General features: G+C 35.6%; 1 protein-coding gene across 2 annotated transcripts in view; it reads right to left on the bottom strand.

Annotated features, from left to right (window-relative positions):
• The window catches only part of LOC124645805 (zinc finger protein ush), a 197,279-nt gene that overhangs the window by 108,282 nt on the left and 71,187 nt on the right, over nucleotides 1-17,810 (bottom strand). Inside the window, exon 1 of one of the 2 annotated variants that reach the window (XM_047185706.1) lies at nucleotides 6,499-6,722. The exons of the other annotated variant lie outside the window; for it this stretch is intronic. Within the exon in view, the coding sequence (XP_047041662.1) occupies nucleotides 6,499-6,586 (88 nt within the window). The 5' untranslated portion in view covers nucleotides 6,587-6,722. Of the gene's footprint in view, nucleotides 1-6,498; nucleotides 6,723-17,810 lie in introns of those variants that run through there. 2 annotated transcript variants of the gene reach the window in all.

Consider the following 17,810-nt stretch of genomic DNA (forward strand, 5'->3'; position numbering starts at 1 on the left):
GTTCAACACTGCATTGAGGAAAGTGAGGAGAGCCCGGTAATGCAGTCTGCCGTATGGAACAACGAAAACTTGCGAAGTTTAAAAGTCCTATCAAGCTATGCAGGTCTTCTAAGTTTGTCGTGCTGTTTGTCACGTAGTGCGTTTTGTCATTATCTTGTTGATAATGCTTGCGATTTATTCACTTGCCATCCAAAACGTGGTGCAAATGATCCCAAAGTAGGCAAATATATCTTGGTGAGCCACCAGAAAATCGAGATACACAATTAAAAGTAACCCTTGAGTTTTCAAAGTTTGAGCCACCCAAATTGGTCACTGTGGCGAAGGTCTTGGGTGCCGTGCTTAAGCCAAATGGTAGGCACGTAATCTGAAGCAGTCTTCTTCTGTATACTAGTCGAAGAACATGTCTGTGACCTCCGGCTACCGGAAGGTAGAAGTAAGCCTGGGCGAGATCCACTTGCACAGCCATTCGTCTTTCTGAAGAAACTCTAGCACCCGAAAAACATTTATTAAACTGAAGGGTTCCGTAATTATGAACTTGTTGAGAACCTTGAGATTGAGTATTGGACGGTTCTTTCCGTCGCCTTTTGGGCACAAGAAACATATTGGAAAGAAAGCTGGCAGAATTTGCAGCTATCAATAGAACTTTTTGTTTTATCATTTGGGATATGACGACATCCATCTCTTTGGACTCTCTGGTCAAATCTGGCATTATCTATCAAAGGTGGCTCTTGGCCAATGGTATGCGATACCCAGTTATTATTTTTGACAAGAAAGGCGGAGCTCCCATTTCTTTCCATTGGTCTTGATATAATGTTAGGCAACCCGCCTGGAAAGTCATAACTTACGTGCCTTGTTGGACGCATCAAAGTCCGCCTGCGGTCCTGGACGCTTTCTGTTTCCTCTGTTGGACATGGTTCCTATTGTAATTTACTCGTGATATCCCAAGGGAGCTTTTAGAGTTTTGCGTCACACGCCATTCAGCGTGAGTGTGATTACCATTTCCCTTCGAGGGAAGGTTATAATGGCGACTCTTCGAAAGTCGATCCAAAAAGCCACCCTGCGAGGGTAGATTGCAATGATGGTACGACCCGCAACATGCATGATTGGTACCCTGCGAGGGTCCGTGATAATGAGCCGACCCCTGCGGGGGGTGGCTAGTATACTTACTGGTCCCTGCTTTGTAATGATGCTGCGACTCGCAAAATGCAAGATTGGTACCCTGCGCGGGTCCGTGATAATGAAACGACCCCTGTGGGGGGTGGCTAGTATACTTACTGGTCCCCACTTTGTAATGATGCTGCGTCTCGCAACATGCAAGATTGGTACCCTGCGCGGGTCCGTGAAAATGAGCCAACCCCTGTGGGGGGTGGCTAACATACTTACTGGCAGTCCTAGGCGGAGCGTACCAAGTCTTTCAAGGCCGAAAAGCATCACACGCCGAGATAATGAGCCGACCCCTACGGGGGGTGGCTAACAGACTTACTGGCAGTCCGAGGGGAGCGTACCAAGTCTTTCAAGGCCGAAAAGCATCACACGCCGTGATAATGAGCCGACCCCCATGGGAGGTGGCTAACAGACTTACTGGTAGTCCGAGGGGAGCGTACCAAGTCTTTCAAGGCCGAAAAGCTTTCTTGACACCATCAGCCCTCTTCAAGTGCGGTAGTGATCAGTCCGAACTAAGGAGATGCTGGTTGGACCGCACCTCACACCATTCTTTTTTGTCAAACCGTTGAACGCCTTGCAGGATTGAACTAGGGCCACAGGTGCCTTAGGAACTTCGGGCTTGCTTTCTTTTCCATAGTCACGTGCACGGGCTGTGGTAGCTTTATTATTTACCGCATCTGTATTTGCTTTATAAGTCACTCATTCTGAAAACAAATTACTGAAAAAAAAGTACACGGAAGAAACTCGTGACAAAAAAGGGGTAGATGTACAAAATATTAACACTTGATTTCGCAAAATCGAATATCGAACGGTAAAACCGTTAACAAATTGTATAAAATATTATAAACTCACCTGTGTTCTGCGAGAGCACTGAGTTTATTTTTCAACGAAATACTACAGCGGTTGGTTAGACAACCTTCTCGGGCGGAAAACAAGACGCCAATGACGAACTGTGGCCGCCGAGAACACTCGTCGCCTCCTGCCTGGTGGGGAGTGAAACTGGTCGGTGTGCGAGAGAGATGCAAGATATGGGGTAGAAAAGGACGGAGATAAAAGCGGAAAACACGTAGGTGCCTATCTCAAACTAGTAAGCTTCAAATAACGGTCAAGAATTTAATATCATTTATTGCGAGAATTCTTATCTTGGAGGAAATACAACATACTTCCAGTTGATAAGGAACTTGCCTAATTTATATGGAGGGACAAAAAAACTGCATCGGTAGGTACCAAATTCTTTTTGGCCGAATAAATATTAGGCCTTATAATTTTAGGTTTTGAAAACGGTTGGATGGTATTTATTTGACTTTTTTATATGAAATTATACTTTTATTATATGAAAAAAGAATCGTAAGTCGTTTCAAATTATTCATAAGGAACTAGTCATTAATCCGAAGGTTACTAAAAACAATAAAAAACTATGTTCTTCAGATAAAAACAGCATTTTTTAAATATTTTTCTCAATGTTAATCTATTTTTGTATCCTATTACAAAATATTGCATCAGTCGTCTGCTAATAGTTGTTTATTTTTGAATATATTAAGTTATCTTAGTAGATAATCAGCCAATCTGGCTGATTTTGTGTCTAGATACATAATGTCTATGCCAGGTGCTTATTTTCCTGCCGGGGCTGCGGGTCCTGCCGGGGCTGCGGGTTGTTCGAAAGAGATACCGCGGCCCTGGTACATAAAAGGTCTATGACGGAACACGACGATTTTAGTCAGTAAGAGTCTGACACTCCCTCACCGCTGCTAACCCACAGCGGGAGGGGTCATTTGATGATTTTACGTCGCTAAAAAAAAAAAAAGGTGCTTATTTTAATGTTTTTTGAGATAAGAGATCAGTGATCTTGCACTTTGCTTCATTTTTGGTAAAAAATTGAGACTGGTTATATAATCTTGTTTCAATTTATATTAGAATGAGATAGAGTTATACTTCATGTATAGTTGCATCCCTTTTTCACTATAAAAAAAAATTGGATTTTTGTATGAAAAATTTTAAAATTACATTAATGTACAGTCTTCAGATTGTAATTTTGTTTTATTTAATTACTTCTTATTGCTGTTTATAATATTAAAAATATGTTTGTTATTCTCTAATTATTTCTTAATGAGATACAATTAATTTTATATGATAATTAAATGTATGAGTTCAACAATTCAAACTCAACTATTAAACATTGAGGATATAATAAAAGTTAATGGAAGGTTTGAGGAAGTGAACACTTCTGTAACTTACCATGTTTTGTTTAGTAATTCAATAGATATTTTAATATTATTATTTTAATGTAGAAAATCATTGACAAAAAATATTTTTATGGTATGTAGAATAATCTAAGTATTGTTATTATCTAAGCACTGAAAAGAAAGAAAATACTCTTACTGACTTAGGACAACCCTATGAAATATTGATTACTACCTAATAACAGATAATTTTTAAATAACTGATCCATTCATAAAAATCTGAACAACAAAAATGTTGTCAAATATTAGGCGATACCTAAATCCACTTAAACAAAAGACAGTAGTCCAATAAAAAAAAATACAAAACAATTTCTATAAAAAACCATTATAACATGACCTTTCAAACCCCCATTCGAAATTTAAAAAACCGGCCAAGTGCGAGTCGGACTCGTGCACGAAGGGTTCCGTAAATTACAGTTAAATCAACCTATCTCAAAAACTATAAGAGATACTTTGATCAAACCAAAAATCGTTGAAAGAGTTAATTAGCATGCATCACCTCTATTTTTTTTAGAATTTTATACCCCGTAGTTATAAAAATAGAGGGGGGGGGACATACTTTTTACGACTTTGAGAGCTGATATCTCAAAAACCGTTCACTTTAAGAAAAATGTTTTTTAGAAAACTTTATATCATTTTAAAAGACCTTTCCATTGATACCCCACACGGGTATGTACATCGAAAAAAAAAATTTCATCCCTCAGTTACATGTATGGGGGGCCCCACCCCCAATTCTTTTTTTTACTATTTAGTGTCATATTTTTGTAGCGGTTCATACAACACATATTCCCATCAAATTTCATCACTGTAGTACTTATAGTTTCCGAGTAAATCGGCTGTGACAGACGGACAGACGGACAGACGGACAGACGGACATGACGAAACTATAAGGGTTCCGTTTTTGCCATTTTGGCTACGGAACCCTAAAAAGAAACACCCTCCATTATCACATGGCGCGCACACATTGACATTCTTTAGTCTCGCTCACACAGGCAAACAATTTGATAATGAACGTGGAATCAGAATAGAGATAACGTTTCTCCCTCGTCTTATCAGTAGAATCGGGAGGCTGGGACCCATTGAGTGGAACACACGTCATTTTTATCGCAAGCCACGACTGTCTAAGAGGGGCTGATGGATAGTTTTTTATTTATTTTTATTTTACAGTGTTATTTTGAATAAAAGCAGCTTTAGTACCAAAAACGTTGGACAAAAAGAAGGATTTATTCATTAAATACTAAGACTGAATTAAAGAGGAGTACAAAAAAATAAAACCATAAATATTAATTCCTCAAACACAAATCTGATATTAAAACAGACAGTTGAACTGCATTATACTGATGAAGCAACGAGATAGAAACACAACGAAACATACGAACTATTTAGACATAGTTGACATTGACAGGACCTGTCAAAATAGGAACATGCCTCACGAGTTCGGTATTTAAAAATGATTTCGATGTCATTGTATTTTTGATTTGGTATCGGCTTATGATCGGTATCTATTTTTTGGTAATGTCACATCACTATTTTGGTGGTTAGATGTTTTTGATTTTAATTCAACAAGTTCTAGAGCACTTACAGGTCCTTATTTGATCCAGTATATCTTTAGTCCTGGTATAGAAATTTACCTTGATTTTAAAATTATTTTCTAACACAGACGTTCTGTCTGCATTCAAGAGACTGAAAAATGTAAACGCCAGTAATATCATTTTATCAATGATTTACATTCGCTTCATGATAATAATATATCTACAGGGCAATAAAAATCCTATATAATACATTAGTACCACAGTTAAGGCTATCAGAGTAGAGATAAAAAGCCGCAATCTTAACGACCGCCTTATCGCGAATTCGGAGAAAACTGCTATCATATAGCGTGGGCATACTGTATTTATTTATTTGTTTTGATTTTGAACTTGGCCCTTTTTTGCCTTCTTGCGATGACTGGCAGCTTGGTTATTTGTAATCTCTTGGGGCTTAAAGAATAAGGCACATTTCATATCAATATGATCCTTTTCCCCGAAGTATACGGCAAAGAATGTCCAGATATATATCCATACTATTAGAGACCAAATGGTCTCTTACGGTGTTTAACTCCAAGGGTACAATGATGTTACCTATTATAAACCGGGCCTAGAAACTGACTTATGGCTGTTGAAAAATCTGACTAAAACTGGTAGATTACAGAAGACGTTGAATTTCATGAACACCAGTCATACTTTGTTACTTCTAGCCTAATAAATATACATTATATAAGTTAATAAATAATAATTAAAACGCTGTAAGTAAATTATTTAGCATTACTGTAATATAGAGTGCATTGAACCCCACGATTTGTCAAGATAAAATAAGGAAACTGTAGCTTTTATTTGCTATGTTTTAATTAGAAAATGACCAACATAAGAGGTGTAAGTAATTTAAGGTCTATTTTGTTGTCCTTAAGTGTTATTTAAACCCATTTAAATGTCTTTAGTGCTTCTGTGACACTAATTAGGAATCTGGGATTACCAATCAGTGATAAAAGATGCTTACAAATACAGATGCGAATTCCAAGAATGTTGTTATTATCAAATGTCAACAAATTCTATTTAAACATGACGTTTTCCTGCAAATCAAAGTGATGTAGACTTGTTTTTGTTATGCACTTGTAAGTAATATTAAGAGCAAAAAATATTAGGTAGAATAAAATGTAAGCAGTGTTTTGTTTTTGTACATAACATAGAAGCTACTAGACATTCTTCGTTATTGTAGATTTTACCTATCATAAACGCAATATCATTAGGCAATGTGTAAAAATGTCAAAGTTTAATAGATAACACAACTGTGCTGTTAGTAACAACAGTAAGTAATTCTTATTTGATACAACATTTCATTCAATACGCAAGATAGATGCCTCTAATCGGTATCGGTATCTATTCACGAGATATTTCATTGATACCCATCGCAGATTGAATAGACAAGGAGCCAGCTTTAGAATGCGCGAATGGAATAAAACAGAGGGCATTAAACACTCGAAAATAAATGAAAATTTAATAAAAAAATAAGCATTATAAACATGAAGTTACACCGACGATATGTAAACAAATCTTACACATTGTTTTGAAGTCGACAGCGCCACCTGGCGGCGGGTCCCCGGCCGCCACTTCCAGCTGTTTCAGATACCGCAACCACAATAACATAATATCCACAGCACAGCACTATTTTTTGGTATTTATTTTGTGTATATTTGTGCGCGCGACATTTTAGCCGTCATACTTTTACCGCGTAAAGTGAGTGACTGGCGTGGCGAGCCGAACGCCCCTCCGCGCACACACGCGCGCCGTGTCTGTATAGCGTCGCACACAGACGCGACCGATCCCTTATCAGGTTGGTTTAACTAGCAATGGCTGGCCCCAGATGCTATCACTCGGGGCTCGCGGTAACGTTGCATTGAAAGATAAGAGTCAGCGATACTATCGCTCTTTGAATAAACTTGTATAAAATGTCAAATAAAAAAGCTGCGAGCCATACACGTCGTCTAGCGGCGATTTTTTGATATCAACTCCTGAATGTCGGAAGTTGGACAAGGTTTGTGATTTCGAGATTTTTTTATGTTGTCCCAGAAATGTGGAAGTTGTGCTGTTGTTAGATCTTCTTGTGCATAAAAAGTTGTAAATAGGTAAGTAAATGTATTTTTTTTTGTTTCAGAAAAAAAAAATCTCATCTTTTCTGAAAATCATGAAAACTTACTTAGCTCCTCAAAATACTGTTCTGCAACTAAATACTGGACTTACCTGAAAACAGACAAAAAAAAAACACTTATAAAAAGTTCATATTACGACAAAATGACTTCCCTAGCACCAAAACGAAAAACAAATTCTATAGAATCCAAAATAAAAGTAACTAAACGAAAAGGGCTCAAGTTGTGGGTGGTACAGCCGTAGTACAAATAGGAGACAATACAATGACATTGAGGAAAACATCCAACTAGGTCAGAATGCATCACATAGTTCTGAATCAGTTTCATTTCGCATTATCAAGTCTTCCCGCGTAGATCTCTTGTTTATGTATTGTCAAATTCACTTAAATGACTAAAGATCCGTGTACTGAATAAACAAGATCTTGTGACGTTTCAAATGAGAGTAAAATAACACTTATTGTATTTGGTTAAAGATTTTTATGTCACTTTTGCCTATATTGGTGAAGATTTCTTTAATTTTAGGGATATTTTTAGCCTTATTTGTTGATGTTCTTATCAGAATGTGATCTGACGATATTGATACTTTTGGGTACATTTTAATTTGAAACATATTTTTTTTATTTATAAGACCCATAATATGGCTTTACATGCTAAAGCTGAATTTAACGTTGATATCGGTAACATTGAAAATGGCTACCTCTATCGAAGAGCGAACGTCCAAAAAGTGTAAAACCTATTTTTAGAAGCATTGACTATGTTTCAAAAAATAACTATAAAACTACTTTATTTTTGAACTCTAAAACTATCAGATAAACCAGTCTCCCATAATTCGAAACAAACACAGCCATGTTTTTTGCTCCTTGTACATTTATTCTCATATATGGCACAAGTGCGCGTACGCATTTAATAGCAGTCTAAGATTCGGTGCTGATCCACGATAGCAACCAAGGTTATGATTTACTAGATACGGACGCAGGTGGCTGAACGGTAGTGATGGGAAATGCTGGGAATTGTATTGCAATCCCGGAATATTTCTAAATGGATTGTTTAGTTTAATACTGGTCAATAACGTTGTACCTACTTAAAGTTAAAAAGAAAAATTGAGCTTAGATTTTATTTTTCATAGTTAAAGTGGAACGTTTTGCAGTTCTGACCTCATATTAAAATTCTTTGAAAGTACTACAAGAGCTCATAGTAACATAATGGGTTGATTAATTAGGAAAATAACATTTTTTGATGTTTGTTGTGCTAAATTCAATTTCACTTACCACCGTCGAACTTAACAGCACTAAATATGAGTACAACACAATTAATACTCCAAAAATAACTGACAGCACGTACTTGCATAAATATTTCATTAGTACATTGTTATGTCCCGTTGAAAACACAACGTTTGCCACCACTACACTCACACAAGCATCGCCCTTGTGTGCGATCCCCGTCTCAGATAGTATTATCTACCATCTCGTATGCAACGTTCATTTACATAAAAACTATTATTTTTTCGACCATGCCTTTATCTTTTATCATCGATTAAGTTTTTTGTTCTGTGCGCTTTAATAACTCACAACATCTATCTAGTTTTTGTAACGTTATTTTTGAGTTCTATATTTCATACTAGCCTTACATTGTCACGCGGTTTCACCCGCGTCCCGTGAGAATTTCTGCTTGTACCGGGATAAAATATAGCCTATGTTACTCGAAAAGAGTGTTACTTTCAATTTTTCAAATCGTTTCAGTAGTTTGGAACCCTTAGGACACAAAAATTAAGAAATAATCTTTTTTATTATATAAGTTTATATATAGATCTGAACTATCTGGTCCCTAAATTGTACCAATCGTCTTTAAAACACTTACCAAGCTGAAACCCAGTCCCATAAATCCAGTACCACAAGATTGAAAGGATAATACTGTTAGTCTGTTACCATAGCAACCACACAAGGCATGGAGATCACAGATTGCAGCATGATGTCATCAGTGCATTCAGTACAAGTGGCTACTGCTCATTCACCTGATGCAATCCTTTGTGGAAACTATGCAGATTCTTCAGCTAATGATATTGGTATTTTAGATAGTAGTAGTTGATGTAATTCTTTGTAAAATATACTTGGATTGAGTTCCTTAGACAAAGATGTTTTTGGGAATTTATGTCATTTACGTCCATGAATATTGAGAACAAGTATGGTTTTGGTACATCGAAATCGAATGCCCATTCTATACACATCTCTCAAACGAAAATAATGCCCTTTGGCGAAAAAGAATGCCCTTCTCCTAGCTTTAGTTCTTTGTTTAGTGTAAGCCCAAAGCTAGAAAATTCCAAAAGACATTCCAATTCTCACACCACACACAAAAAACAACGTTGTCCTTAAAAACAGGGTCAAAATACAAATCAAACGGCGGCCGCTAAGAACATCATATCTACTCGAAAATTCATAAAAGAAAGCCCACACTGATAGGACTCGGCGCCAGCTATATGTGATGATAACTCCCAGAATAAATCAACCCGTCTTCGTACCTACTGATAAGAGCAGATAAAGCATTAATCAGTATTGGTCGAAGTTAATGGATTCTTAATGCGATGGTCGTCATGTGGTGAAGTGTTTCTGAACCCTTTGATTTGTTGTGTGAATTTTTTGGATCTGTTCGCACCAATTTTGGACGTTTGGGCGTATGGACGTCATTAGGTTATTAAGAATTGATACTGTAATTGTGGTGGAATTTTTTTTTCTGTTGGTTTGTTTGTAATCTGATTTCAAGGTGTTATTACTCTTCTGATGATGTTCTCCGAGCTGATATCGGCTACGACGGCTGCTGTCATGTAAGGAAATTAGACAGCTGCGCAGGACATATTATAGTGCACAAGCATTTGCGCAGACACAGGTGCACTGACTATTCCTTCACTCTGATAGCCCAATGGGACTCTTACTTTTATGATATATCTTGGTTTTATGTCCATTTGACAACTTAATGAAAGGTGCAGAAAATACCCATCAATTCTGTCTAGAGGGATTAGGTAGAATTAGTACAGTAGGTTCCAAAAATACCATCTTGAATTGTAAAATATCGGTATAAAGTAGCAATAAAGGCCACAGCACAAGGATTTAGTAGCACTGTAAGTTATGTATACGATAATTCACATTCAGATGAGCATGTATTTTAAAATTGACTTCCCAGTTCGTCTGTCCATCTAGATTTTTATCAAACCAAGCTACTGTATTCATAATTTTTATCTCCATATCATGATTACCGGTTACAATTGTATAAAATTAAATTTACATAATGACTTTTAATTGTAACCTTGTTGTCTGCAATTTTAGATTTCAATGTATTTTATTGTTTTTTAAATTACAGCTTCTTGTTCAAGATTGTTATTTTGATGCCGATTAAATGAAAGAAACAAATGATTTTTAGGCTGGAAACAATTTTTAACGGCAATTAGAGTAAAGTATTTGTTGAAAACAAAATGATGATGATCTTTAAAGTTGTCGTAGTTAAACTTTAAAAACAAGTAGCTAATAAGGAAGTAGAATAATTACTGTACTTGAAATAAGTATTTGCCTAAATGAATCCAAATAAATTATTGACGTAGACACTACCCAAAATAACCATGACCACAAACAACCAAAAATAAACGGCAAAATATAACCACAAACACAGGTAACGAAACGTATCGAATTTGATGCGTTTCGTTTCGTCGATGTAGCGATAGGCGGTCAATCGATACGTTATCAGTACCATCTACCTCCCCTCTCTCGCCCCCTACAGGTGCTGGCTGTAATGGCAGCAGAATATTTTGTTTATTGGAATAATTAATTTTGTGGATCTAAAATTTGGTAGTGTTGCTTCCAGAATGATCTATGAAAACTCCTTTGATGCTTTTACAACTTGTAAAGATTTTGTCACTGTTATGCTGTGATAAGATGCTCTTTTTTCAATACTTTTATCATTTTTCATTATACCTATTACTATTCCCTCATTTTCATTTGAAGGTACTAAGACAAGAAGAATTAGAATAAGAAAGAAGCAATAAGATCTAGATAGAAGCATATAGCGAATACTAGAAGTCATAGCTCTTGACATTAGCACAGCAAACAGATCTTGCAATATCATTAGTCAAGCTCTAGTTACAAATAGTAACAGACAACATAGAGAGTTATGCCTCAAACTCAATCATCATTAAATTAATAAAGCTTTTCAATACTAATTTCTAATCATATATACATTCATTATAAAAGTCGTCAAACACTTCAGCTTTTTCTCCTGTCTCTACCACATTTGTGTGATGGCGAGATGGTGCTGATAATCGGCCGATCAAATTACTGGCGGGGTCACCACGCCTGCAAGCTTCCTCCACAAGGTGTGATGATTAACAGAGGACAAAGGGAACATATGGCTTTAAGGTCTTTAAGCCAGGGAAGTAGGCAATTCCATATTAAGGATGTGTATAATAATTGGGAAAAGAGAACCAGTTTTATCACTGGATAATATGGTAGGAGACAAGAATAAGGTAGAGGTAAGAAGAAGGGAGAGAAAAATAAGGTTCAATGCGATTGGTTAATCCATCCTGAACTAAGAAAAATTGGTGATAAAACTTAGTGTGCTAGTTGGCTTCTTTGAGTTGATGATATACTTTGTACGACTTATAAAGTGACTGCAGTAAGTAGGTACATATGTAGGTACTTAATTTCGATGTCGCAGTTTCCAAAATTCCAAGAACTGCATTTTTATAAAACATTGCTTAAGACACCTTGAATATGTAATCTGATCCGTCTACATTGATTCACAGCAGATGTAATATTTTTTATTCTGTTTCGGTCCTGATTAGATCTAAAGTAAGATTGTGTTTCTAATATATTTGTGAAGTCGTTTAACTAAGAAGGGCAATGGCATGCGGTCGTTTAGAACTGAATAACCTTGAATTAAATTGGGTCAGAAGCTTTCCGGCGATAAAAACATAAAAGACTATATAAAGATACCGCGCAGTTATAAGCCCGTATCTAAGCATTAAGTTTTAGCATTCAATAATACTACTGTAATGATCAAATAATTAGTTATGGTTGATGATCAGTTTTTTTTTTGTTTGTACCCTTAAGGCTCCGAAACTACTGAACAGATCTCAAAGTTCTTTCACTGTTGAAAAGGCACTCTCTTACCGAGTAACATAGGCTATATTTTATCCTACTGCCCGTACCGGGCGTTAACACGAAACGCGGGTGAAACCGCGGAGAAACGGCTAGTTACTCCTAAAATGATCACAGCAAGTCATACAGCACCAAGACAAACTCGATCTATTATAATTAAATCAATTAATCCATCATCACTTGAGCCAAGCTGATTAAACAGTGAGAGTAAGAAAAACAAACTTTACTATAAGAACCAGCTGTTTACCTTAACAGTCAAGTTAATTACCAATTAAATGAAAATAAGTCATTATGACTCATAAGGGATACCACCTGGCTCGTTGAAGACTTACATGGATAAAAATATTGTTTATGGACTTAAAAGTGCAAAGGTGAGATAAAAATTAATAACGAAATAATATGAGATTAATGTTGATGGAAAAAGTGATATAGAAAATGTAGTTACGGATAAAATTGTTCAGAAATAAGCACACAGCGACACACGTAATATACACACAGAAATGAATGTAACAAAGGACCAAGATGTATGATAAACACTGACTTTAATGATAAACATAACACTGTAGATGTCATTTAAAGACTACGCAATAAAGAGCCCTCTTTAGGAATACTTTAAGCCAATCATAAAGTTATTTAAGAAACAGTACCTCAAGAAATCCATAAGCCTAAAGACAGAAATCAATCAACTATCAGATTTAGAGGTAACACCATCAAAAATAGACCCCAACCTAATATTTTAGCAGGCTAAAAATCCTAAATACAGTCGCAAAAAGCTTATAAAGCTGAAAACACACATAGTACCCATCATAACCGCTGCTGAGACGGCCCATATTGCATTGTGAGGCTAATTGGATTGAGATGCTTATCTCCTGAACCGATAAAATGGCGTAGATAACATTCTGTAGTGACTTATTAAGGCCGTTCCCAGAATAATATTAGATCGCACGATACGCGTTGTGGTACCGATTGCAGATGAAACTGTTTTTAGTCTGGTGTTTTTTTTTTTTTGGATAGTATGTGTTTCGTTTTTTGGTGTATCGTTTTTGTTGTGTGGTTGATCATATGTGTGTATATGAGATGATTTTGTTTTGTTAGTAGCTATTGTTGGTTTGTTTTTAATTTGGTAAGGTCAGTCTGTAATAATTTTAATCATACTTAACATATTTTTTTAATAAACTTTTTGGTGTGACTAACTTTGTGATCCACATGACGACCATTCAATACTGACTCATTGATCTTTCCAAACATAGTTCAGTTTCTAACTAACTCTGCAAGTCCACATTTTCCTGATCACATCCAAGCCAAAATTCCACTCACCAGAAAAACTTCCAACAAACCCAATTAGGTCAGACCTCCTCCACATATCTGCAAACGCTACTCCGCTATCAACGATCAGAACAACGGATCGCGTTGTGTAGTTTTTGCGAAATTGGTCCCGATCGAGTGTTATTCGTCCGTGTTGATTCCCGGGAACACTGCATGTATCGCAGCTCTGATCTGTGACAGCCCTACCTTCAGACCCTGGACGTGAGTCATCAGGAGTTCATTTTGAAATTGGAAGGAAATAATCTGAGTCTTTTAAGGTTCTTAGGAAGGATTGGTGAGTCGAGAGACCCTCTCTATAAAACTTTAAAGATCTTGCTTCTTAAGTAGCAGTACTGATTTATTCCCTAGCTACATAGGGTCTTTGTAATATAAATATATGTAGAAATGTCATGTAAATAATATTGCAAGAAATATTTGCAAAATGAAGTATAGTTTTCTGATATTTTTTGATTATGATTCTGTTTCTGACTCACCCAATTTAGTTTGCAAAAGTGGTGTGTAACTGTTGTAGTTTGAGTAAATATTAAACTTTACACGTTATTGTTTTGATGCTTTTGGAATGGTAGGTAGGTGTTAATTGTAAAAAAAAAACTATAGTAGGCATTTGATGGGCCATCCTCCGGCCAAAAAATAATAATGGGGTATTTGGTGGAATTATATTACATAATCTTTAGGGCTACTTCTAACTACCGTGTAAACTCAAGACAATACAACAACAATATTTACAATGATAACTAAATTATTAATAGAGGTGCTTAAATAAAATTAATACCATATCGTGACCGCGTCGATGGAGATACTGATCTTTTGGAAAAAAAGGTGCATAAACTTTAATTAGAAGAGCGAGATCAATTTGTGAGATAAGACGTATCGTTGAGATACACCTTGTTGTCTGCGGTATTACTTATTACTTATAACTTTAATAGCACCTGTGCTTATGTTAATAATGTTTTGATAATGTAATCTTCGTTATTTGGCATCTGGTTTTTTAAAGATCTTATCTGAGGCTTTTTGAGGTTGTGATTCGTTAAGTGATCGCAAATTATTAGTAATCGTAATTGGAACTGTGTGAACAACGTTGTAGCTATTTAGAACAACCGGATAAAACTTTAAGACTTTCTCGGCAAATAGTCGTCGTATGTAACTCTAAATGAATTTTGAAATCAGTCCAGTAGTTAATAATATTAGTGGGATAAAGAAAACAAACAATCAAACTATGTCTTTATGGAACTTAAATTTATAATTATGGTGGTAACATAACAATTTCAATATAAAACAATAGTCAGGAAGTTCACAGTGACTGGAATTGGTCTACCATTGACAAGTTTTGTAACACTCCCAAGCCAAATTAAAATACTTAAATTGGTTAATGACGATAATGATGACCAATAGATTAGTGTTAAATGATAATTCAGAAATTGCCCACAGATATATCCGTTAACCAACAAAATCCACAATACTGATTGACTATCAGCGATTAATGAACGATCCTATTAACTTTATATACCTGTAGAACATGTAGGACGGAGATAATTTACGATACTTTATACTAATTGCCTGAATAGAGTTGCACTTGGCCGATTTTTGTCGATAACGATCTGTCAATGGCAATCGCTACACACAAACATAAATTATAATAGAGATACGATCAAAATGTGTTACAACCAATAAATCTAATTCCAAAAACGTATGCAAATGAGTCGAAATAAAGAATGGGACATACTTGTGAGCTAAAATAAGAACATGGTTTCGATACCACATGATTATACTGATGTGAAAGATTTTGAATAAGATAACCAAAACCAATAAGTAGTGGAATATTTAAAAAGTATAATTTTAATTCATTATCTGCCTAGCCACTTTTCAACTATCTTGGGGCAGGCTTCGAGTCTATCTGGATGCAGCTGCGTACCAGTGCTTACCTTGAAGCGGCTACCTATTTGACCTCCTCAAAATGGAGGGTAACTCAATAAGCCTTGGTAAGACTGGTTGTTAGAGTCTCTGGCTTCTGACTACTTATTTGTAAAGACTGACAGAGATATTCAAGTGACAGCCAGGACCCACCAGTTTAACGAGCCTTCAGAAACACATAGGAATCCCATCCGCGGAACTACCGCACGCAACGTAAAGTTGTCACATGCCTATGAACCCTTAAAAAGTATTATGTATTTTAATTGATGATATTAAGGAAGGATGTTCAGAAAACTAATTTTAATAAACAAAAGCTAGTGGTTAGATTAGGGTTCATAATACTATTTCTAAAAGAGGAAATACCTACATAATATTAGGTGTTAAAATAGGTTAATATATGTATAATTAAATTAAATTATATTATTGGGGCAATAGAATTTGATAGATTTATGATACTTATTTACTTAATTTATTTATTATGGAGGTATTTAGCGGTAACTTGTCATTAATATTGATGACCGATAATAAGCCGTTAATTAAGTATCCAATTATAGAAATAATATCCTGTATAATTATGTTGATTTAGTGTTATGTGAAAAAAATAAAAAATAATAAGTATTAAATTGTCAACAAGGAATAAATAAACTTATAACTCTTCCTACAAGAATGAAAACCAAGATTTGTAAAGTACTCTGAAATACCCAAAATTAAGCTTACGATTCTTTCCATACAGAAAAAGACACAAATATTAAAGATATCTATCAATATTATTTATTTTATTTATTACAATACAAAATTATCACCAGGCAAGCCTATGGTCTTTACCACTTCAATCAGTAATACCTTATTATGTAGGTATCAACTATTGCCACATATTATTATTTATTATATAGGCATATTTGCCTTATTCTTTGTTTTCAAATCGTATGTTATCTAAACCGCGGTCTGCCATACAAATTGGAACAAAAGCATTTTTATCACTTTTGGCTCAAAATAATGTAGTGATTCAATAGTGGTGTCATGATTCACTATTTTTTGTTAATGTTTTGTAGCTTTGTTCAGTAAATCTTTGATTGCGAATATGAAAATATCGACTAATTAATAGGCACAACTTTAATCCCAAAATAATAATCATCTGCTGTTTTTCCACAATTTTCTGTCAACAAGTAACCTCCTTTATAGTGATAACATCTTTCATACAAGATGAGAATTTACACTACGGAAAAGTCAAAACTCCAAAAATATGAATGATTGATTAACGAAATACTTAAATAAGTAACACAGATTCTTCGATACACAGTCACCATATTTGTAATCCGAAGCCAAGTTATCAAGCAATCTTGTCACCTTTGTTCATATTTCGTATAATAAGCGTAATCGGGGCGATCGAGTGAATCATTAAACACCCGATAGAGGGCGTAGGTGATGCGTCGCCCACTGCGGTCGAATGGACACGAATGAGTTATGAGCGAACAGCGATTAGGATGATTTTGATGAGGAATATTATAGAGCTCAAACAATTTGAGCATATTTCAAGGTATAGAAGGTATTTAGAGATTTTGGTGATCAAGATATGCAAAGCATCATCTCAAATATAAATATCGCAATGATGGCAGATGATGATGAGGGTATGAAAAGAGCAAACATGCTGCACCGACTCCAAATTGGGATAAGCGCAGAAGGCTGATGATGATAAAATGTAAAGAATTATGAATATACATAGAAAAACTACTCCACAAACAGTACATTAAATCTTCTTAAAACCAAAACCAACTCCATATTACCCATACCGCGATCGCTTATAACTAAAGTCAAGTCCACACGAGCAACACACGGTCGATTTCATCCTTTGTTGTGCACAAGAAAAATGGCCAAACACTATCGAGCGACGATACTATTACTTTAAACAAGATCCTCGCTCCCGATAGTAGCTGAGGGAACATACATAAGCTTTGGACACTGATGTACACGGCGTTGTATTAGAATTACTTCGCAGATTTTGTTATTTATGGGCTGTTTTTTGTTTTAGTTTAGTTTGTTAGTTAGTTTTGTTGTTAGCACGAATTTGACAGAGGTATAAGTGTGGTATAATTAACTGTTGCATTGGGTGTTCCTAAGGGAAAAATGTGAGGGCCAACTTAAAAAAAAAAACGCAGAAGTACAGTAATTGACATCAGATTGTACAATGTCGATTTGTTTTACACCTTTAGGTTAGCCATAAAATTCAGAAGTAAAACAATTGCAATAATGACTACTATTACTACTCAAAAAACGGTTGTAACTGCATTAGACAAAATCTCAAGCACAAGTTACTGAACGAAACTAAGGAGTGGCTACAAGATTACC

The sequence above is a fragment of the Helicoverpa zea genome, chromosome 3, assembly GCF_022581195.2.
Source record: "Helicoverpa zea isolate HzStark_Cry1AcR chromosome 3, ilHelZeax1.1, whole genome shotgun sequence".
Classification (NCBI taxonomy): Eukaryota; Metazoa; Arthropoda; class Insecta; order Lepidoptera; family Noctuidae; genus Helicoverpa; species Helicoverpa zea.